The 20,397-nt window shown below is 37.1% G+C and overlaps 2 protein-coding genes across 4 annotated transcripts in view; one reads left to right on the plus strand and one right to left on the minus strand.

The window, feature by feature from the left end:
* ANKIB1 (ankyrin repeat and IBR domain containing 1) overlaps nucleotides 1–14,845 on the plus strand; it is a 144,627-nt gene extending 129,782 nt beyond the window's left edge. Inside the window, exons 15-21 of one of the 3 annotated variants that reach the window (XM_028117425.2) lie at nucleotides 1,656–1,801; nucleotides 2,821–2,999; nucleotides 3,937–3,988; nucleotides 8,108–8,222; nucleotides 9,624–9,757; nucleotides 10,091–10,860; nucleotides 13,667–14,845. In XM_028117425.2, the coding sequence (XP_027973226.1) occupies nucleotides 1,656–1,801; nucleotides 2,821–2,999; nucleotides 3,937–3,988; nucleotides 8,108–8,222; nucleotides 9,624–9,757; nucleotides 10,091–10,828 (1,364 nt within the window). In that variant the 3' untranslated portion in view covers nucleotides 10,829–10,860; nucleotides 13,667–14,845. The other 2 variants (XM_028117415.2, XM_028117435.2) reach the window with 2 other exon arrangements.
* Nucleotides 12,757–20,397, minus strand: part of LOC114221078 (protein lifeguard 2-like) — a 31,456-nt gene continuing 23,815 nt past the window's right edge. The window contains exons 10-12 of the mRNA XM_028119203.2: nucleotides 17,202–17,224; nucleotides 14,615–14,758; nucleotides 12,757–12,950 (exon numbers count right to left, since the gene is read on the minus strand). Coding sequence (XP_027975004.2) covers nucleotides 12,757–12,950; nucleotides 14,615–14,758; nucleotides 17,202–17,224 — 361 coding nt within the window. The remainder of the gene's footprint in view (nucleotides 12,951–14,614; nucleotides 14,759–17,201; nucleotides 17,225–20,397) is intronic.

Below are 20,397 nucleotides of genomic sequence, written 5' to 3' on the forward strand. Positions count from 1 at the left end.
AAGACAGGAGATGGGGCTGACTTATGGATCCTAAAATGGAAATTCAGAAAGAACAATCCCTAAAATGTATTGAGTATTGATTGCTTCATTAAAATACAATATCTCACAATGACCGCACAGAGTATAGGTTCTACCATGTTTGTTTTAAAAAGTCACATTTTAAAAATAATCATAGCTTATATATAAAAGGTTTTCAGCCTAAAAATGCAATTGTATTTGCTCCAGTTTGTAAAAGTAAGACCCTTTTCATGAGGGTAATTCCCTAATTAAGATAGTAAGCATAAATTAAATAAATTAGAGTAGGAGAAAAAGTATCAATAGCAGCTTTGTCTCCTTGTTAATATTTAGTTTTTAGACTTTAGGAATGATGTAACTATATCGCCATTATCACACTCTTGAAGTACTGTCCACAGTAAAAATGAAAAGATTGAAAAGGAAAAAACCCTCACTAGTTCTACAGTTCTTCAACAGGGATTTTTGTGTCTTACATCACTGGGTTGCTTAGAACAGTGCCTGACACATAGTAAACATTCGATAAATATCTGTAGATGTGAATTACTGCTTCTTTTCAACCTTCTGGAGGTTTGAGACGCATAATGAGATATGAGAAAGAAATGTTACAAGGATTGGAAAGGAAGAAACAAAACTTCACATACTTCTCACACATGTCATAGTGGGGGGTAGTGTTTGTGTTGTTTTGTTTTTCTTTTTTGACATCTTCTTAGTTCAGATCCCTCTGCTAGGGTAGATATTTGAGGATGGTCTATACATCAGTGTGTGTATATACACGTGTAATTTCTTTCCACAAGCCTGCAGAATAATCTTACTTTCAAAAGTACTTATGAATTTAGATTCTACTCCTTAGTTTCCCTTTATTTGCAGTTAAGGAGAAAGCTAGAATGTAATAATGATACTTGGAGAAGGAACGTCTCAGATAGTAAGGCAGTTTCTTCTCCCCTCTTCCTTGGTCTTCCTCCCTTTCTTTCTCTTCTTGATATATTTACTAGCATTAGTTATCCAGTTGTTCCCCAGAATGTTGTATCTTTTTTCTTACAATGTTTTTGCAGAAGCATAATCATAATTTGGTGGGGTTTTTTTGTTTTTTGGTTTTTGTTTTGTTTTTTGGCAAACAACTTAGCAGGGCATTTGTTTTAATTCTTTTTTTTTTTAAGTTTATCTTTTTTAATAATCTCTATACCAAACATGGAGCTCAAACATATAACCCCAAGATCAAGAGTTGCATGCTCTTCTGACTGAGCCAGCCAGGAGCCCCTGTTTGTTTTAATTTTTAATCAGCAAAGTTTTACTAGAGAGAACCTGAAAAATATAGTAAATAAGAGTTGACCTAAAGCTAGATTTGTTTAACCAACAGGGTGAGAACAGAATCCAGAATCAGGGTATGCATTCCTTAATGACTGCCATCAGTGCTCCTGGGCAACTGCAGTGTATGCTTCATTTATAAATGCAGACAAGCCACACATGAGTGTTTTGTGTAGGTGTTTAGTCTAGTTCAGATAATTACTATCATACAGTTACTTCAAACAGTTTCTTCAGAGAGATCCTTTGTTGTTGTTTTTTAGGAAAACTCAGTCGTTTAATTATAACAGCATATTGGCAAAACAATTTTTTTTCACTGTGCCTGATTTACTTTATAGCTGAAGGAGGCTGTCCAGATACCACTTTCATTGAAGATGCAGTTCATGTGCTCTTAAAAACTCGACGCATTCTCAAGTGTTCTTACCCATATGGATTTTTCTTAGAACCTAAAAGCACAAAGAAAGAAATTTTTGAACTCATGCAAGTAAGATATCTTTTTTAAAATTAAATTTAAATGCAATTTTTATAAAAAACAGATTTTGTCCTTTTTCAACCACTTCGCTAAGTTTTATCTTATTTGGCTGTGACTGGAAAAGTTTTGTTTCCATTTTTAGAATGGTTTTTAAGTAAAGGAAAAGTTACCAGTAATAAACTGAAATTTTTTTGTATTTAAATTTACCACGGCAGATCCCAGTGAGTTCTGAGCTGTGTAAACATTTCCTACCACATTTCTTTATTTGTTTTAAACTGGCTGATGTTGAAATCTGGCCTAATTCTTAATATGTAATTAGAAATTTTATCTTCAAAGATGAAACAAACCACAGTACATACTAGATGGGAAAGTTGCTGTTTACTAGTTTATTTTAAAAGGACAACTGAAAAAGTTACAGTATTTAAAAAACAAAAACACCTAAGCCAACTGACATCACTATAGCTGAACAACTTCATTGTACTTCTTTTTTTTTTAATCCACCAAACTTTCTTCTCTTGCCACAATTTCCTTGTCACCCCTTTGAGCTGTCCTCTAGTAATTTATATCCTACATTTCTTTTTTAAAATGCTCAATATTAATATTCTCCATGAAGCCTTTCAGATCTAACCCCAGATCACAGGGATCTTGCCTTGCCTCAAATTCCTTTAGCATTTACATATAGTTTACAGTACGCAGTCATGTATTTGCATGTACAATGCCTTGAAATTTACTCTTTTTTTTTTTCCACGTAGACAAATGATAAATTCCCTGTAGACATCTGGCATACTCAGTATGTCTTTGTAATCTGTACCAACTACATTGTTATAAATGCCTTTCAAAAGAGTGCTATTTTCCAGAAATGTGCAAAATAGAAGTATATATTAAATAGGAAGTTATTTTATAATTTGGATTAATTTTTGACTTCAAAAGAGTTAGATTTAACTGAGAAACCAGATAGACAAGGGATTTGCTACTGACTAACCTACTTAGCCTATAATCCTTCTTTTTTTCTCTTTCTCTTCTTAACATAGACAGACCTAGAAATGGTCACTGAAGACCTTGCCCAAAAAGTCAATAGGCCTTACCTTCGCACACCCCGCCACAAGATCATCAAGGCAGCGTGCCTTGTACAGCAGAAGAGACAAGAATTCCTGGCATCTGTGGCTCGGGGAGTTGCTCCTGCAGACTCACCAGAAGCTCCAAGGCGCAGGTAAAAAGGATGCATGCTATGGAAATCATCCTAGCTCCAGCCACAAATGCCACCAGGTTTATTTTTTTATCTAACTAGGTTTCATATTCCTGGAAGTTACTTATATCTAAAATACAGAGAACTGATAAAAGCATGTTAACTTCTTTTTGGGGATTTCCCCCCCAGTTATATTTCTATCTTTCTTATATTTTGTTTATCTTTGTGTAGTTTCTTGGACTAAAGTAGGCTAGGTTAATTTCATACTTCAGTGAACTCATAATTCAAAGTTATTCTAATGCATCACTTCAAATATGTAATATATGTAGTGATCTGATAGTCATAAACATCTTACAATGTCGAATTTGGAAGCCTTGCCAACTTATTATGGTCTTATATTTTTATATAAGAGGTTATGAAGAAATTAGAAATCTGATATTAATAAAGTTATTTAAGTGATTCATATTCATCCAAGAACAGTCGAGTTTTAGTTGTTTCTTTCAGATACTTATACTACTGCCATTATAAATTAAAGCCTATTTTCTTATTCATAATAATTATAAGCATTAGAAATTCCTTTGACCCTATTTTCATTACATAAACATTTATGAAATAAAAATAGAAGGAATCATAAAATATTCTGATATAGCATGATGATTTTTATTTTTCTACCATTTTACACTAACATAAAGCAATTTAGAATTTGAAAGAAATAAAGTATCATTTTCTTTTCTGGAATTTTTTTTTATTATGTTAGGTTAATCACTATACATTACATCGTTAGTTTTTGATGTAGTGTTCCATGATTTAAAGTATCATTTTAATTATATTTAGTAGTTGATCTACTTTGGTTAAGCAAGTTCCAAGCAGAGGACTTAAAAGTAATGTTCATTGAGTGAGGGTCTGATTGTACTTTGTAGTGCTGATAATAAATCAAATGGTATGTCTAATTTCTTTGTAGCTTTGCTGGTGGAACATGGGATTGGGAATATTTAGGATTTGCATCACCTGAGGTAATTGTTTTGCGGGGGAGACGGGGTTTGTTTTGTTTTTTAATTATATTTTTCCTTCATGAAATCCTGCTTGTATTTCCACCCTTATCTATTCTAAATCCTACTGAGATTGTCAGCAGTGTTTTCTCTTTCATATATAACAAAAATGCCTCAGCAGAGTCTACATTTAGCCATTTGTGGTATTGGATTATCATCACATTTTTAATGCATCCCCTTTTTATTATTTTTAATTACTGAGGAGTCAGAATTACGCCAACTGACAGCATATATTTTGGAACATCACTTCACATTGGTTAATGAGATACAAATTTTAATTTATCAGAAATGTATTTTTTGTTGTAATATTATTTCAGTCTGAATCTGTGAAAAACCTGCACAATCTGTTTTTTTAAAGTTATTACAACAACCTGATTGAATTGATTTATAATCAGTTTCTAAGGTGGAAACTTGACAGTAACAATGTTTATGCAGAAAGAAATGCTTTGCTTAGTTGCTTTGTATTTCTCTTTAAGATTTTCACCCTCTTCTTAGGTTTTTTGGCTGTTGTTATTGATAGATTTTAAAATACAAACAGTCTAAAGTACTAACACTGCAAATAGCAATTACCACAAATAAATTAAGATAGAGTGAAAATCTTAATCACATTGCTATTTTCTGAGATTTAAATTGCCACTGTCACTGAGTCTGATTTTAAATGGTTTTAGCAGTTCTATTTCTGTCTCTCCTTCCTTACTCTTTAAAACAGTAGTATATATGTAATGTTTATGTTATAATAACCTTTTAACTTAGTTCTTGGAAGGGAGCAGGACAAACAATGAAACCTTTGTTTATCATTTACAGCCCATTTGGTATCTGAATGAAATCGCTTATGATCCAGAAATGACTGTGGCTTATTTAAATCAGATACTTTCTCTTTTCAGCTGCTGAGGATACTTGCAATCACCTTGTGGCCTTTTGTATTGGTAGATATATCCAAGAAAATATTGACTTGAGAAAACAATTTGTGCTTTTGAAAATTTTAAATTCACTTAAATTGCAAAAAGAATTCAATATATTAATGAAATTTCTATTGTAAAACAAATTATGAACCTTTTCTTTACCTGATCCTATGCTTATTATTCTTATTATTACAGCTTTAAGGATAATGTGGAAAATTTCCACCTAAAAGCATAAATAAACAAGCTTCAATTATCAAAAAAAGAGTACTAAAGATTTCAGTACTTCAAGGTAGAAACACAATTTAGCTTTATTTGAGCAAAAATAAAACCTTTACCAGTGTACTCAGAGTCATGTGTGCATCATCTTGCAGCTTCTAGCTCCGACAGTAACTTTAGGAACCCTAAGTATTTGTCCTTGAATATTGAAGGCCTGCTAATGTGACTGACACAGATTCATTTGATTAAAAAAAAAGGAAAGCTTGCCACCTCACATGTGAATATTTATAAATAAGATTATTGAACTCTTATTCTCCAGAGATTGAGAATTGTCAAAGTATAAGTAACTTTTCCTTCTTAAATTTATTTTTTTATGTGTTAATAAATTTTATAAGAATTATTTAACTACTTTTGTTTTTCTCTTCTGTGAAGTGTTTGGCACACTGAAACACCAAGTTTTTATGTAAATCTTATTGCAAGTCTGAAGAATTAACATATAGTGTGAAACTAAAATTCTGCATGTTTGTGACTATCAAGTCACTACCAGAATAATATCTTGAAAAATTAGCTCTTTGCCTTCATATATACTCTGAAAAAAAATAATGTTACCGAACTCCAGTAGACTTTTAGGTTGAATTTGTATTTTTTCCGTAAATTCCATCTTATTCTTTTTTTAATTAAATTGAATGAGTCAGTGACAATCATAAGTATTTTGTACCACTTCAAAGGCAGTGGAGACCAGAGGAAAGAGCATAGTGTTAAAGTCTGAGGGACACCTGAATTCAAGGTCCAGCTTTGTAACTTATTAGACTTTAGGCTATGTTCTTCCTTAAATTTCTCCTCTTTAAAATGTGGATGGTGCTATCTACTTCATGGAAGTTCTGGAAGGATTACAGCGTCCCTTTAAGTCACTGACAGATTTGGTGCTCACCAAAAATCTGGCAGCTTTTTCCCCTATACATCTCAAAATTTCTCAATCTTCTCTGTAACCTTAATACTCTTGAACCATTTGGAGTATACCAACTAAAGCCTTTTCATATGTTTCCTTAAAAATCTAGGAATTCTGGGGCACCTGGGTGGTGTAGTCAGGTGGATGTCCCACTCTTGGTTTCGGCTCAGGTCATCTCAGTGTTTGGGGCCCTGCACTCAGTGGGGAGTCTGCTTGGGACTCTCTCCCTCTGCCTCTGCCTGCCCAATACATGCACACTCCCCCCCAAAATAAATAAATATTTTTTAAAAATGTAGGAATTCTTAGGAATGTTCTGATAAGTTTAATTTATGAGATCAGTGTTTTAAGCCTGTTGCATCGTGAGAGAATGCCATTGAGTTTTCTGTCAGAATAATTATAAATAAATTAAGTTTCTTTTATAGTTGTTTTTAAACCAAATTTTAATTTTCTTAAATTGGGAATATGTATATTCTGTGCTCAGTAATAATTTATTTAATTCAGAATAACTTTTTGTACCATCATCAAGTGTACAAAGTAAACAAATTTTCCTTAAGTATAAGCCTTGAGGGGCTGCTGGGTGTCTCAGTCAGTTAAATGTCTGACTCTTGGTTTCCGGAAACTCAGGTCATGATCTTGGGGTCATGAGATTGAGCTCCGCTTCAGGCTCTGCACTCAACATGGAGTCTGCTTGAGAGTCTCTTTCCCTCTCCCTCCCCCTCGCTCCGTCCCCTGTTCACGTGCTCTCTCTCTTTCTAAAATAAATAAATAAAACCTTTAATTAAATAAATAAACAACAAATACTGAACCGAAATAAAATTTTCATGCCATCTTTATCTAAAAAATGTTGTGTTCCTTAGTGGTCCAGTGAACCATGATGACACATGATAGTCATCCAGTTTGGGATCATGGGCCTCCGGGAAAAGAGGAAATCATACTGCAGCTCAGCAGGAAAGTTTAAAGAACCTAAATAATCCCTCTGAGAACCTGTAGTATCTTTCTTGGTTTCTAACCTGGTAGGATGCCTCCCACTTCTTATTAGAGTCCAACTGCTTATTTACACAGATGGAGTTTAAATAAATTTAACTTGAATGGTATGATGTGAAAATTTTATTTGTGATGTAAAACTACTCTTTGTTTATTGCGGTACCTTCCTAACATAAGCATATTGAATATCCTAGGGTAACCAGGGTGATCATAAACCTGAGTATCTTTGCATTTATCACTGAAAGATTCTATGATGGTTCTCAAAATTAGCCTATTTATGCTGGTGTCATGCACACTAACTGGCCTCTCTTCTAGTCTTTTCTGTCTCTAAAACGTGGAAAGTATGTTTGTACCCAAGTAATAGCAGGTAGTCACGGGTTCTGCCTCTGCCCAAATCTGTGTTCTTCCCATATACTGCACAGAAAACACTTCCCCCCACCTGTGTTATAGATAATCCCACATATTAGCTAATATAGGAAGGAAGCCAAGTAACATCTTATTTTAAAACTAACTTCACCTTTTTCTTTTAACCTAATCATTTCACTTCTGAGTATGGTATGTGGTTGTCCCAAGGAATATAAAATCTAATAGTCTGATGAGTACTTGACAGTGTATGCTCTTTGTTTTCTTTTTTTTGCTTTCTATTGCACATATCACAGTCACTTTTTAAAAACCAAACCTCCAAGAGCCTAGCTTATATTAGTAAAATCATTATGGTATTAGTTATAACATTATGTGACAAGACCCAAGCATATGAAATAAGGCTGTTATGACCCAGCATTGGAGCTTGCAAGTATTCCCAAGTTATCCAGGCAATCATAATGACTATTTAAAATTTATCTTTTTCCATTTTACCTTTTCTGTTTCCTTGGCATGGCAAAACCTGAAGTTTCTTTTGTTAAAGCCAAGTGATTTTATAATATGTTTATAAAATCACACATTTTTTTCCTGGAAAAAAAGTGTATTGTTTGTTTTATTTGCATTAAAAAAATTGCATGCTCTCCTGTATTTTATAACCTTTGGTTTATGCAGGAATATGCTGAATTTCAGTATCGGAGGAGGCACAGACAACAACGCCGTCGAGGAGATGTGCACAGTCTGCTCAGTAACCCTCCAGACCCTGATGAGCCAAGTGAAAGCACTTTAGGTAAGCTCTTGAGTTGGCTATGTTTTCGTCTCTTCATTCTCCTGAATTCATTCTAAAAACTGGCTAATCTAAATGTTTGTGAAATAGTTTATAGTGCAGATATACAATCAATGTTCAGATGCTTCAAATGTCACAGGACACAGAAAACCAGGGAGATTAAGAATTTGGGCTGTGGAGTCAGCCATACCTGGATTCGTGACCCCTTCTCTGCTTTGTGTTGGTGTGAAACTTTAGTCAAGTTCACTTAACCTCTCCAAGCTTCAGTCTCCTCATTCCAAAGAAGCAGTAATAACAGTGCCACTTTGTGAGCTCACTGTGAGCATTAAATGAGAGAATGCGTGTAAAACCCTTAAACACTAGTAGCACCTAGTGAACATTCAGTAAATTGTAGCTCTTGATCATTGTTACTATGTTCATGAAATATTTTTCTCCTAGCCTCAGACCTCCTCTAAAACATTCTTTAAAAGAGAGAAGATTTCTGGTATTAGAGATAAATGATTTTAATTATCAACTTTTAACTTAATGTTAATTTAACTAATGTTAAATTGTTAATGGAAAATCTTCGAACTATAATGTCAGCAGATCGTCTTTAATAAATCAGGATCAGGGGCGCCTGGGTGGTGGCTCAGTCGTTAAGTGTCCGCCTTCGGCTCAGGTCATGATCCCAGTGGGCTCCCTGCTCAGCGGGAAACCTGCTTCTCCCTCTCCCACTCCCCCTGCTGTGTTCCCTCTCTTGCTGTCTCTCTCTCTCTCTGTCAAATAAATAAAATCTTTAAAAAAAAAATAAATCAGGACAGTGAGCCTAAAGATTTGTTCTTTGGGCTATTGTAATTTCAAAATTCTTTAGTTTTAAGAACTCTGAAAAGTAATATACCTTTATTTGTCATTGCTTAAGGAAAAAGGAATGGGTGGCATTTGCATTATGAATAGAACTATATTTTATAGTTCTATGAATAGAACTATAGAACTAAATACATAGTGCAAACAAAAAAGTAAAGAACAATCAGGTGTTTGAAGTAGTAGTATTAGATATATATATAGAAATATACATACATATATACATAAATATATTTAAATATATGTATATAAAAATATATATTTTTTTTTAAATAAGGGAAGCCAGTTAGCGCCCCCTTTTGGAACCCAATGCAGGACTTGAACCCACAACCCTGAGATCAAGACCTGAGCTGAGATCAAAAGTCAGATGCCTAACTCACAGCCACCCAGGTGCCCCAGTATTAGATGTATTTTGATGAGACAAATATGGAGGAGAAATCTCTGAAAGATTAAATGAACATGGGTTTTCAACAGCACTGAAAAGAGAAATTGTTGGCCGAAAGAAAAAGATGGGTGAAGTCTTGTATGACTGACTTGTCTCTGGTTCCACTTGCATTGAAACAGACATTGCAGATGGTGGCAGTGGCCGCAGGCCTGGCGCCTCGGTGGTGAGCTCCACGTCTATGAGTGTGCTGCACACCTCTTCCCTGCGCGACTACACCCCTGCCAGTCGCTCGGAAAACCAGGACTCTCTTCAGGTAGCCTTCCTGGGCAGCCTCGTCGCCCTGTTCATGCTCTTTCTCTGTTTAGCCTGGCTTCCTATTTTTACTTTTATTGTTTTCCTTTTTCTTCTTTTCATTCTAAAACCTTTGTTTTGGAGATGTGGTACCAGAGTTCTCTTAAGGAATTTTTTTTCCCTTTAGCATGGGCAAGGAGAAAATTAAAAACAAGATTTGAGTAGATAAAAAAAATTATGTATAAATAGAGGTAATATTTATTATCTTTAGCAAAAGAATAGTTGGCAAACCTCGTTGAATTAAATGATTTTTCCTTTTAAAGTTTAAAGTGATTTTTACTTTCTGTCACCTCAGGCTCTGAGTTCCTTGGATGAAGATGATCCCAATATACTTCTTGCAATACAGTTATCACTGCAAGAATCCGGGCTGGCCATTGATGAGGAAAATAGAGACTTCCTCAATAATGAGGCATCCTTAGGAGCGATAGGCACCTCTTTACCTTCTAGGCTAGACTCGGTCCCCAGGAATACAGATAGCCCTCGGGCTGCGATGAGCAGCTCTGAGCTGTTGGAACTTGGTGACAGCCTCATGAGATTAGGAGGAGAAAGTGACCCATTTTCAACGGACGGTCTGAGTTCACAGCCTCTCAGTGAGGCAAGAAGTGAATTCTATCCATCCAGTGACCCCGACTCATCTGGCCAGGATGCCAACATCAATGACAATCTTCTTGGCAATATCATGGCTTGGTTTCATGACATGAACCCTCAGAGTATTGCCCTGATTCCTCCAGCAGCTACAGAAATCAGTGCAGATTCCCAGCTCCCCTGTGTCAAAGATGAGTCAGAAGGTGTGAGGGATGTGGATCTGGTGCCACCGGAAGAAGATTCAGTGTTTGAAGATGCTGTGGTCAGTGAAGGTAGAGGAACCCAAATAGAAGAAGAAAATCCTCGGGAAGAAAATAATCTGGCTGGGGAGGCAGCATCTCCGGCTGGTAATAGTGGTAATGAGGTAGCCAAGGGGGATGGTTCAGATGTTTCAAGTCCAACACCTCAAACCTCAAGTGACTGGCTTGAACAAGTCCATTTAGTGTGAACTGAAGACCTTGGGCTCCAAATGAATCACAGGTACAGATGGTATTCTAGTGGAGTATGCTTTATAGAGACTTGATCCACTCAATTCCAACTCAATTTTAAACCACTGATGCTAGGGTTGAATACGAAGGAGTTCCCTTGAATGGTAGCTTCATTTCTGATTTTAACCTTACAGGGAATTTCTTTTGTATTTAAAGGGATAGCTTTTCCCCTTTGTGCTGACAAAAAAGAAGAGTAAGAGAAACACAAATGGAATGAGTAGGCCAGATTCCACATTCTGAGAAAATGCAGTCCTCTGTTTAGCCTAAGGTTGACAGTACTTAAATTGAACGTTTAAATTAAAGGCTTACTCCCTAATCCTTGGGTGGTTTTTCCTCTTTTAAAGAAAAAAGTTTTCTTCATTTTAGAAGTTACTTTGAACAGATCTAATAACATTTCGTTCCTCAGTCTGTTTGTGCTCTTCCATCACTTTCTTCCTTCCTTTCTGTCTGAGCAGTGTGAATTGAGGTATCCAAGGCTTCTCCCTAGTGCTGCATCTACCACAGTGTAGTTTTCGTATTCACATCAAGCAAAGATTTCTTGTCATGTCTATTACAGTCCACTTGTGCCAAACTGACTCATGCGCTGACTAACAAGGCGGTAGGCGTGCAGTGTCCTGAAGGGCTCCAGAGGAGTCTCGGCCTTCTCGGGAGTTAAAGGTGCCACTTGGTAGCAGTGATATTCCAGAATTGAATGGGCTTTTGTTGCCATGGAGACTGCATTTAAATAAATGTAGCCTGTAGCTTAAGTTAACTAAACCTAATGCTGCTGTTAAAAACAGTTTATTTTAATATTAAAATACAGTTGATTAGCAACAGCGGTGCTGTATTTTAAGAGACACTTTATTGGAAGTGCAATCATAGTTCTTTGTTTTCACACTTTTACAGTGCATTCTAATTACTAATGGGTGCAATTACTTTTAATGGTAAGTGTTTTATAAAATAGAAAAAAAAGTGGAGTTTTCATGAGTTATAGTAAATCCCACAATTATTAAAAAATTCAATAAAACATCCTGCGCAACATGTTACCGTGCCTTTGCCTAACTAAATGGATAGTTGCCAGTTAAATAAGTGAGTAATTCAAATTTCAGTGTCTCTTCTGAAGTAACTATGCTATGAATTGCAAAGACCTCCATAAAACCACCCATGGCCTTGCCTTTACAGTAAATATAACAACTAAATGTTCAGTTTGTTTGCCTAAATAGCAAATGCTGACATGTGTTTGTTCTATTGCACAATACTCATTTGCTGTGTGATTACTGTTTAGTGTTGAAAAAAATCAACTTCCTAGTTATCAGTGTCTTACTGTGAAGAAAATACTGGTCATAGTTGTAATTAAGATACAATGGTACAGTGTGTAATTAAAACTAGAGTAAACTGTTGGAATGGCTGTTTTACTTACATATTATCAAAACTAGCATAACACAAACAAAATAGATATGCAACACTCCGTTTAATGTTTTGCCAGATTCTTACCAGAAATCTACTGATACCAAAATTTCAGTACTGAGTGTGTACAGGCAAGTCCTGGGCTAGGTACAAGGTTATATTAGTATTGATATCCATGTGAGTTGTGATTATGGTTTTTGATTAATTTTTTTCTTCTCCAGAACCTGCTTTTGAAATTCTTGTCCTTCGAATTCGTATGGCTAGGACATTATATTAGAGTACTTAATATTCCCCAGGTTCCCTTGGAATAAACTGTGTGTGAATTGCTCCTATGCCATGGGTATCAAAGATCCACATTAGCTTTTATTTCCGCAATTATCAGGAACGTCGATATCAATCCCCATTAAATTAGTTGGGGAAAATATTAACTTTGTCTACAGTGTATTACTGTATATTAAACTGAAAAGTCCATTAAAGGATTTTTTTACAAATTTATTTTGGATTAAAAATAGCGACACCAATCAGTTTCTAGACCAAGCTGTAATTTTTCAATAGAAAGAGTCTTTGTATCACATTGAGGCATCTTGCAAAGCTGCAGTAAGGTGAGGAAGAGTGGTCCGTGTGAAGACAGTGTATGTGATGGGTTCCGGCTCTTTGCACCTTGTGCAGTCCCCTTTGTTTCTGTGCTGTTATCTCCTGAGCATGAAAAATGATCATTATTCAATTTGTATTTCCTTGGTACATATTTTAAAAACAACACAGTCATTGACTTTACAATTATTCAGAAATAAAGTTTGGCAAAGCCTATTTTGTAAACAAGTTAATTTTATAATGTAAAAAAAAAAAATTACTCTAACCTTGACTTGTTATTTGCACTTTCATAGTCTATACTTGATACATTCCCACTTTATATACAGTAGGATTCTACAAACGTGTAGATGTCTGGCCAAATGAATGCTGTTAATAATATGTAAAATTCTTTGATTAAACATTTATTACTTAAACTACTTCACTTTTGTCTCATTACATTATAGACTTTGTTTTAACCAAGTCAGGAAGCTGATTTTCTTCAAATTAAATTCCCTCCAATATAATGGGATTAATTTGGTTCTGACATGTAATTGATTAGTGCCTAATATTTTTTTACACTAGCCCACTTCCTATTTTATACCCCCAAGATAAATTCCAAAACACTGCATGACAATGTGTTAAAACATTGTGACTTCACTGCTCCTTTTATTTGCATCACCGTAGCTTTCAGGAGAAAAGTGTTACGATTTTTCCTTGAAATCTCCAATAGAAACACACAGAAAAAGAATTTTAAGGTATTTTGTAAAATTGCTTAGGACAGGAAAAATTTGTATGCCATATGAATAGAAACACCATCATTTTATTATTCTGTCCCTTCTCAGTTACCGAAACAGCCTTTGCATCTGAAGTTCCGGTTTCGTGGAGTCTGCGGGTGAGAACCACTTAGTCATGTCATTGTATTTATGCTTTTCATTGTGTGGATCTAAAGCTTAACCACTAATGTCCATCTGCTGAATTATTCTTCAAATGTTTACTGCAGCCACTGATCTCATTTTTGTTCTTTTAGTCCTCAAATATTGTTGTTTACCTGTCATGAATTAAAACCTGAGACTTACCGAAGTTTGCTTGTAATCTTAAAAGTTATAGTTAGTGTGTCTCTGAAGAGTAAAATCTTGGAATCTAAGTAACAAATTTGGGGAGTTTTTTTAAGGCTGAAATAAAAACTCCATAGGAAAAAAAATTGTCATGTGCTCTGCACTGGGGCTGAGTGGTATTATCTCAGCATTGGGCCATCGGGATAATCACTGGGTCTTCTCCTTAGCAACAGTATGTTACTGCCTTGTCAGCCGTCATCCTCTCACCACAATCGTATAATTCTTTCTAGAAAAATAGAAGTGGCTCTTTCTAGATTATTGAGTGGCCATCCTTATTTTAGGAACAGCAGTTCCTAAAGAACTTAGTTCTTAAAGAAAGGTGGGCCAGAAAAGTTTTCTTTAGTTCTCTGTTCCACTTAGGACTGACAGATGGCTGACAAAATGTGAGTGGTGGGCGAATTTTGAAGGACTTATCCTTCTTCAGTCTTTGAAACTATAGTTTGAAGATATTCTAGATTGGGCCGTATATCATTTTGTAGCCAGCTATTGCACAAGGGCCTCGCCTGCACAAGGCATCAGTTTACAGAGTGAGAGATACATACATGAAAGGACAAACAGAACACAATATAGGAAAGGCTAATTGTCGGACAAGACAGTCCAGTTCTCTTGCACCTCTTCTGCGCTCACACACTTTGCTGGGTGTCCCAAGACTGCAAAGCCTGAAGACAGTTTTACCTGGGTATTTCTCAGGATTTATGCAATTAGTAACCTTGAGGACAGGGAGCAGGTATGCTGTAAAAGCAGTGGACTCCTCACCCTCAGTGTTCCTCAGCTGCATGCTTGGCATCCATCCGGGCCCATTGCATTGCCCCTGTGGAACTAGGGACAAGGGGAACTGCCACAAACATGCCGATGTTCATTCTGCAGGCTGTGTCATGAATGCTAAATAAAATCCTTGGCCTCTGACCCAAGAGTCTTGTGTCTTCTGTCAGCATCCATGATACCGTGACAGGCCAGCTTACTTACTGGTTCTTACTGATAGGGTAAAAATCAAATCCCAGACCTGACAGCTTTGGCAATGAGGATGGAATGCTGACAGAGAAATGATTTTTCTGGAAGAGGAACCATGGGTCAGATTTGGGAATACGAGACTCCCTGGAATCTATCTGGTAGTGAACTCTCTCCTCCAAATGATAGATGAGGGGTTGGGGGAGAGTAAGGGTTCCCACTGTCCTACTTACTACTGAACAGAAGTTCAGCTAATATTTAAAGGCTTAGCCTTTAAAAGCCAACAGTTAAGTTCTCTCTCCACAGGCTAGCCTCCCGCACCTCCTCAGGTTTCCAACCCTCTTGGTTGGGGGTAGCAGGATCTGGCACCTATATGCCACCTGCTGTAGCTCCTGACTCACACATTCTATACTTCTGTTGGGAAAGGCATTTGGATGAGCTCCGCAGCAGAGAAGGCAGGCTTCCCTTGTGAATGAGGCCCTTTGGGTGATTCAATATAATGTCACAACTTCCAAACCGAATGTCTATTGGAACTGATGTGTTAATGTGCCCAGAAGTACCCATCTCATAATTTTCATGGGGTTTCTCCCTTTCAGGGACTGCCATATGTAGAGAAGTGACAGGGACACATAAATCACTCCCCAATTAGCCTCCTTGTCCTCCCCTCTCCAGTGGTCCGCCGGAAACAATAAAGAACCCAGGAGGAGAAAGGGAATGCATTCCTTTGGTTTAAGTACTTAGGGCCATTTCCCAGCACAACATTGCCACCTGTCTGATGCAGCCACCAAGTACACCCATTTTGGGGAAATTCCACTGTTAACCAGCTCCTAGGCTTTTGTTTGAAACTGAATGCCTGACCCATGGAGGCCTTGTGACTCACTGGTATGACATCTCCAATTTGGAGTGAGTCAACTGTACTTAGAATCTAATTAACCTGGGCCCATCAGGCCTTGCAAGTCAAATAGAAACAATGTTAGAAGAGGTATATTTGAGAGCGCGACTAACCTGACTATAGCATAAGTATCTCAATTTTACATGAAAAAAATTAGTAGCAGGCGCCTGGGTGGCTCAGTCGGTTGGGCGACTGCCTTCGGCTCGGGTCATGATCCTGGAGTCCCGGGATCGAGTCCCACATCGGGCTCCCTGCTCGGCAGGGAGTCTGCTTCCCTCTGACCCTCTTCCCTCTCGTGCTCTCTATCTCTCATTCTCTCTCTCTCAAATAAATAAATAAAATCTTTTAAAAAAAAATTAGTAGCTACCCCTTCAGGAGATATTTTGAGCCCAACTTCACTGCCTGAAGCAAAGTCACTGGCTTAGTGGGGGTCTCAGTTCATAGAATGCCTGTACTTGTTTCAATTGCTTGTCAGCAATTTCTACCAAGTCCCAGCAAAAGTTCCTTAAAAACTATAGATAACACAATTCTAAAATTTCTATGGAAAGGCAAAGAAACTAAAATAGCTAAAAAGCTAAAAACTACTTTGAAAAGGAAAAATTAAGTGGAAGGAATCATTCTCAATTTCAAGACTTCAGTAGTCAAGACTGTGATACTGGGGGAAGGATAGACACATAGATCTATAGAAGATGGAGAATCAAAAACAACCCCATACAGATACCATCAACTGACTTTGACAAAGGTACCAAAACAATAAATAGAGGAAGGATAGTTTTTTCAATAAATGGTGCTGGAATAATTGGTTTTGAAATGGACGAAATTATGAACGTCTACCTAAACCTCACACTTCACATAAAATTAAAAATGGATCACAAATTTAAATGTAAATATAAAACTTTCAGGAAAAAAATAGTAGAAAATCTTCATGATCCAGATTAAGCAAAAAATTCTCCCACTTGATACCAAAAGTTGATCCATAAAAGAAAACATTGATAAACTGGACTTCATCAAAATTTAGCACTTTGCAAGAGATCCTTGTGAAGGTGAAAAGCTGCAGACTGAGAAGATTTGCAGACCACGTATCTAGAATATATAAAGAACTCTCAAAACTCAGCAGTAAAAAGACAATCCAGCATAAAATGGACAAAAGACATGAAGAAACATTTTGCCAAAAAAGATACGTGGCTACCAAATGAGCACGTGAAAAGTTCAACACCACTATCCACTAGGAAATACAAATTAAAATCACAGTAAGACACAGTCCGTGCCTATACAACTGGCTAAAATAAACAGTATCAACATCAAATGCTGGTAAGCATGCAGAGAAACTGGATCACCCGGGTACCACTGGTGGGAACATGATGGCACAGCCACCCTGGAAAATAGTTGGGTAGTTTCTTTAAGAACCAAGCATCCACTTACCATAGGTCCCAGCACTTGCACTCCTGGAAGGAAAGTGAAAAACATGTCCACAGAAAAATCTGAATAACATAGTTATTCATAGCAGCTTTATTTGTAGAAACCAAAAACTGGAATCCACCAGAATGTCCTCTAGTTAGAGGAATGGCTAACTGTGGTCTCCCCATGCAGTGGAATGCTACTCAGCAGTGAAAGGGAATGAACAACTGACACGACGGTCAACAACTGGAATGGATCTCAAAGGCATTGTGCTGAGTGAAGAAAGCCAGTTTCAAAATGTCACCTACCGTATGATTCCATACATGTAACATTTTTTGAAATGACAAGAGAGATGCAAACAATGAGTGATTATCAGGGGTTAGGGATGGTGGGGAGCAGGGAGTGGTGTGTGGCTATAAAGGGGTTGCACAAGGGACATCTTTGTGGTGATGGAATGGTCTGTCTTGGTTACGCTGTCCTACATGAATCTACACGTGTGGTAAAATCACATAGAACTACGCATACATATTGTACTAATGTCAGTTTCCTGGTTCTGATACTGTACCTTATGTAAGAACCATTGGGGGAAACTGGGTAAAGAGTACACAGGACCTCTCTACATTTTCTTTGTAATTTCCTGTGAATCTGTAATTATTTCAAAATAAAAAGTTAAAAAGAAAGATAGCAGGCCAAATTTGGCATGCAAGCTATGGTTTGCTGACTGCATCTTTAGAACAAAAATCAGATAAAAGGTTATCTTAGTGCATTATGAGCTGCAACTTGGGAACCATCGATGAGATCTTCAGCAGTGGCTTTGTTTCAAAGACTTTGATTAAGTAAATATACTGAAACTGCCAACATTTGTTCTTGACGGTAGTGTCAAGTATATGCCATGGACATTTTGGCCATTGATGTTCTTTTGAGCCTCTGAGTGCCAGGGGGCATACTGATTTTAAAAAGAACAAGGCTAACTGTGATATAATAGCCTTTAACATGAGTAGTTTCACCAAGGCCCTTTTGTATTAGATAGATATGTGTGCTCATCGAAACTCGTCTAGAGCTAGAGGAGGGAATACCCGTTTGGGATAATATAAGAACAGAAGTAAAAAGTAAATTACAGATTGCCCCATATTTGTGGGCATTATAGAAAGTATAACCTGAATTCTATGGATTCTCCTGTTTCTTTTCCTGTAAGCTTCCACTACCCTGTTGTGGACATCCAAAGTTGATGTACAAAGGTGCTGCATATCACTGGATTTGAGGCCACTCCTGACAGATTTTCAAACGGGGGACCTTCTCAAAAGACAAATTTCTTGGGGCACCTGGGTGGCTCAGTCATTGAGCTTCTGCTTTCAGCTCAGGTCATGGTCCCAGGGTCCTGGGATCAAGCCCCGCAATGGGCTCCCTGCTCAGCAGGGACCCTGCTTCTCCCTTTACTGTTCCCTCTGCTTGTGCTCTCTCTCTCTGTCAAATAAATAAAGAGACACAACAAGAGTGGGAACACAAGCAGGGGGAGTGGGAGAGGGAGAAGCAGGCCTCCGGCAGAGCAGAGAACCCAATGCGGAGCTTGATCCCAGGACCCTGGGATCATGACCTGAGCCAAAGGCAGACGCTTGCTTAACCGACTGAGCCATCCAGATGCCCCTCAAAAGACAAATTTCTAATATTGGTAATAAATTAATCTCATCAGATAGACTGATGCCAAGAGGTGTGGCTTAGAGTCCTTACTAAATGCAGAAGTAAAAAGATTGCCATGGATGTATTAGAATTTCTTTTAATCAAGTCACTGCTATGTAACGGCAGATACAGTAGACTCTCAATAGGCTGTGTGTGGTTGAGAACATTGCCAAGACAATGGAAATGCCTGATGTGGTGCTGGGACAGCAGAAACTTAAGAATGAAATCAGCCAGCATGTCCCTGTTATATACAGGAAGGTTTTCTCGATGCCAGGAGAGTATGCAAAACCTCAAGCTTCCCAGCTGAATTTTCTTCTTTTATGGAATTAATTCACAAGGACTCTGGTGTCAAAGCCTTTGTCAGGTACACACATGGCAATGTTTGTTAATGTATCCAGACCCAGGAGCTTTAGAGGGTCTTCCCAGATTTTAAAGTCCCTTTCTCTTCTACTTGCTCATATTTCAGAAGTTACGCTCATCTTCAGGACTTTGCCGGTAAGTAATCAGAGATTATAAACCCAATAAGAAACTCTACTATGGAGGTAGGGGCTAATCTGAAATAACAGGTTACCAAAAAGTCAGGTGTATGTGACTGTAGTGCTTGTACTTAAAATTCAAATATCTTACTTGAGATCTGTAAATTCAGTTAAATCTAGAAATGAAGCTTTATGGTAAATCATTCTAGAGAGACCAGAAGAGACCATCTAATTCCCCCCTGCACAATTCATTCATGCTGGAAATAGCCCCTTCTCGTTGGCATGCCAGATACTGAAGGCGTTCAGACTCAAAAGGCTTCCCTGGGAGCAAATAGATTGCTTGAGATAGAATTTACATAATTACTGTATTATTATAAAGTATTATAGTGATTTCTATAGAGTCAATTCTGTAGAACTTGAAACCAAAAATTTCCTACACTTGCCAGGTGCTATATTTGTAAGAGAGAATATATAGAAGCATTCCCTGCATGTATATATTATACATAGCAGAAATCTCAAAAATTCAACTATGCGTATCTGGTAGTTAACAAAAACATACCTTCCCAAAGCAATTTATGATAGCTTTTATACTTCAATAACATTACTTCAAACACGCTGTGCTTGTCAATTCATCTATTAGGATCTTAACATTTTAATCATGTAAATGATGGGTTAGCAAACCTTTTCTGTAAAAATCCAGCTGGTAAATATTTTAGACTTTGCAGGCCACACAGTCTCTGTGGCTACTATTCCATTCTGCTGTTGGAGCACAAAACCATTCATAGACAATAAGTAAATGAATGGCTGTGGTGTGTTCTAATATAAAAACAAACTAGATTTGGTTCAGGGGCCTTAGTTTGCTGAACTCTGGTATAAATGAACTGTCCATATGTATAATGTTTGTATTAGGAGACGGTGCCAGGGCATTTAATACCTTGATAATATTCTCCCTGTAAGACCCTTCTCCAAAGCAGGCTTGCTTTCCCCCCAACCCCATCTCCATAAGATTCCTTTATATGGTATGGCCTTTAATCTTCATTTTGCTCAAGATCCAGTTCAAAGTTTTT

Source organism: Eumetopias jubatus, unplaced genomic scaffold (genome assembly GCF_037043125.1).
Source record: "Eumetopias jubatus isolate StellerSeaLion01/CBP00866 unplaced genomic scaffold, mEumJub1_p1.0 scaffold_14, whole genome shotgun sequence".
Lineage (NCBI taxonomy): Eukaryota > Metazoa > Chordata > Mammalia > Carnivora > Otariidae > Eumetopias > Eumetopias jubatus.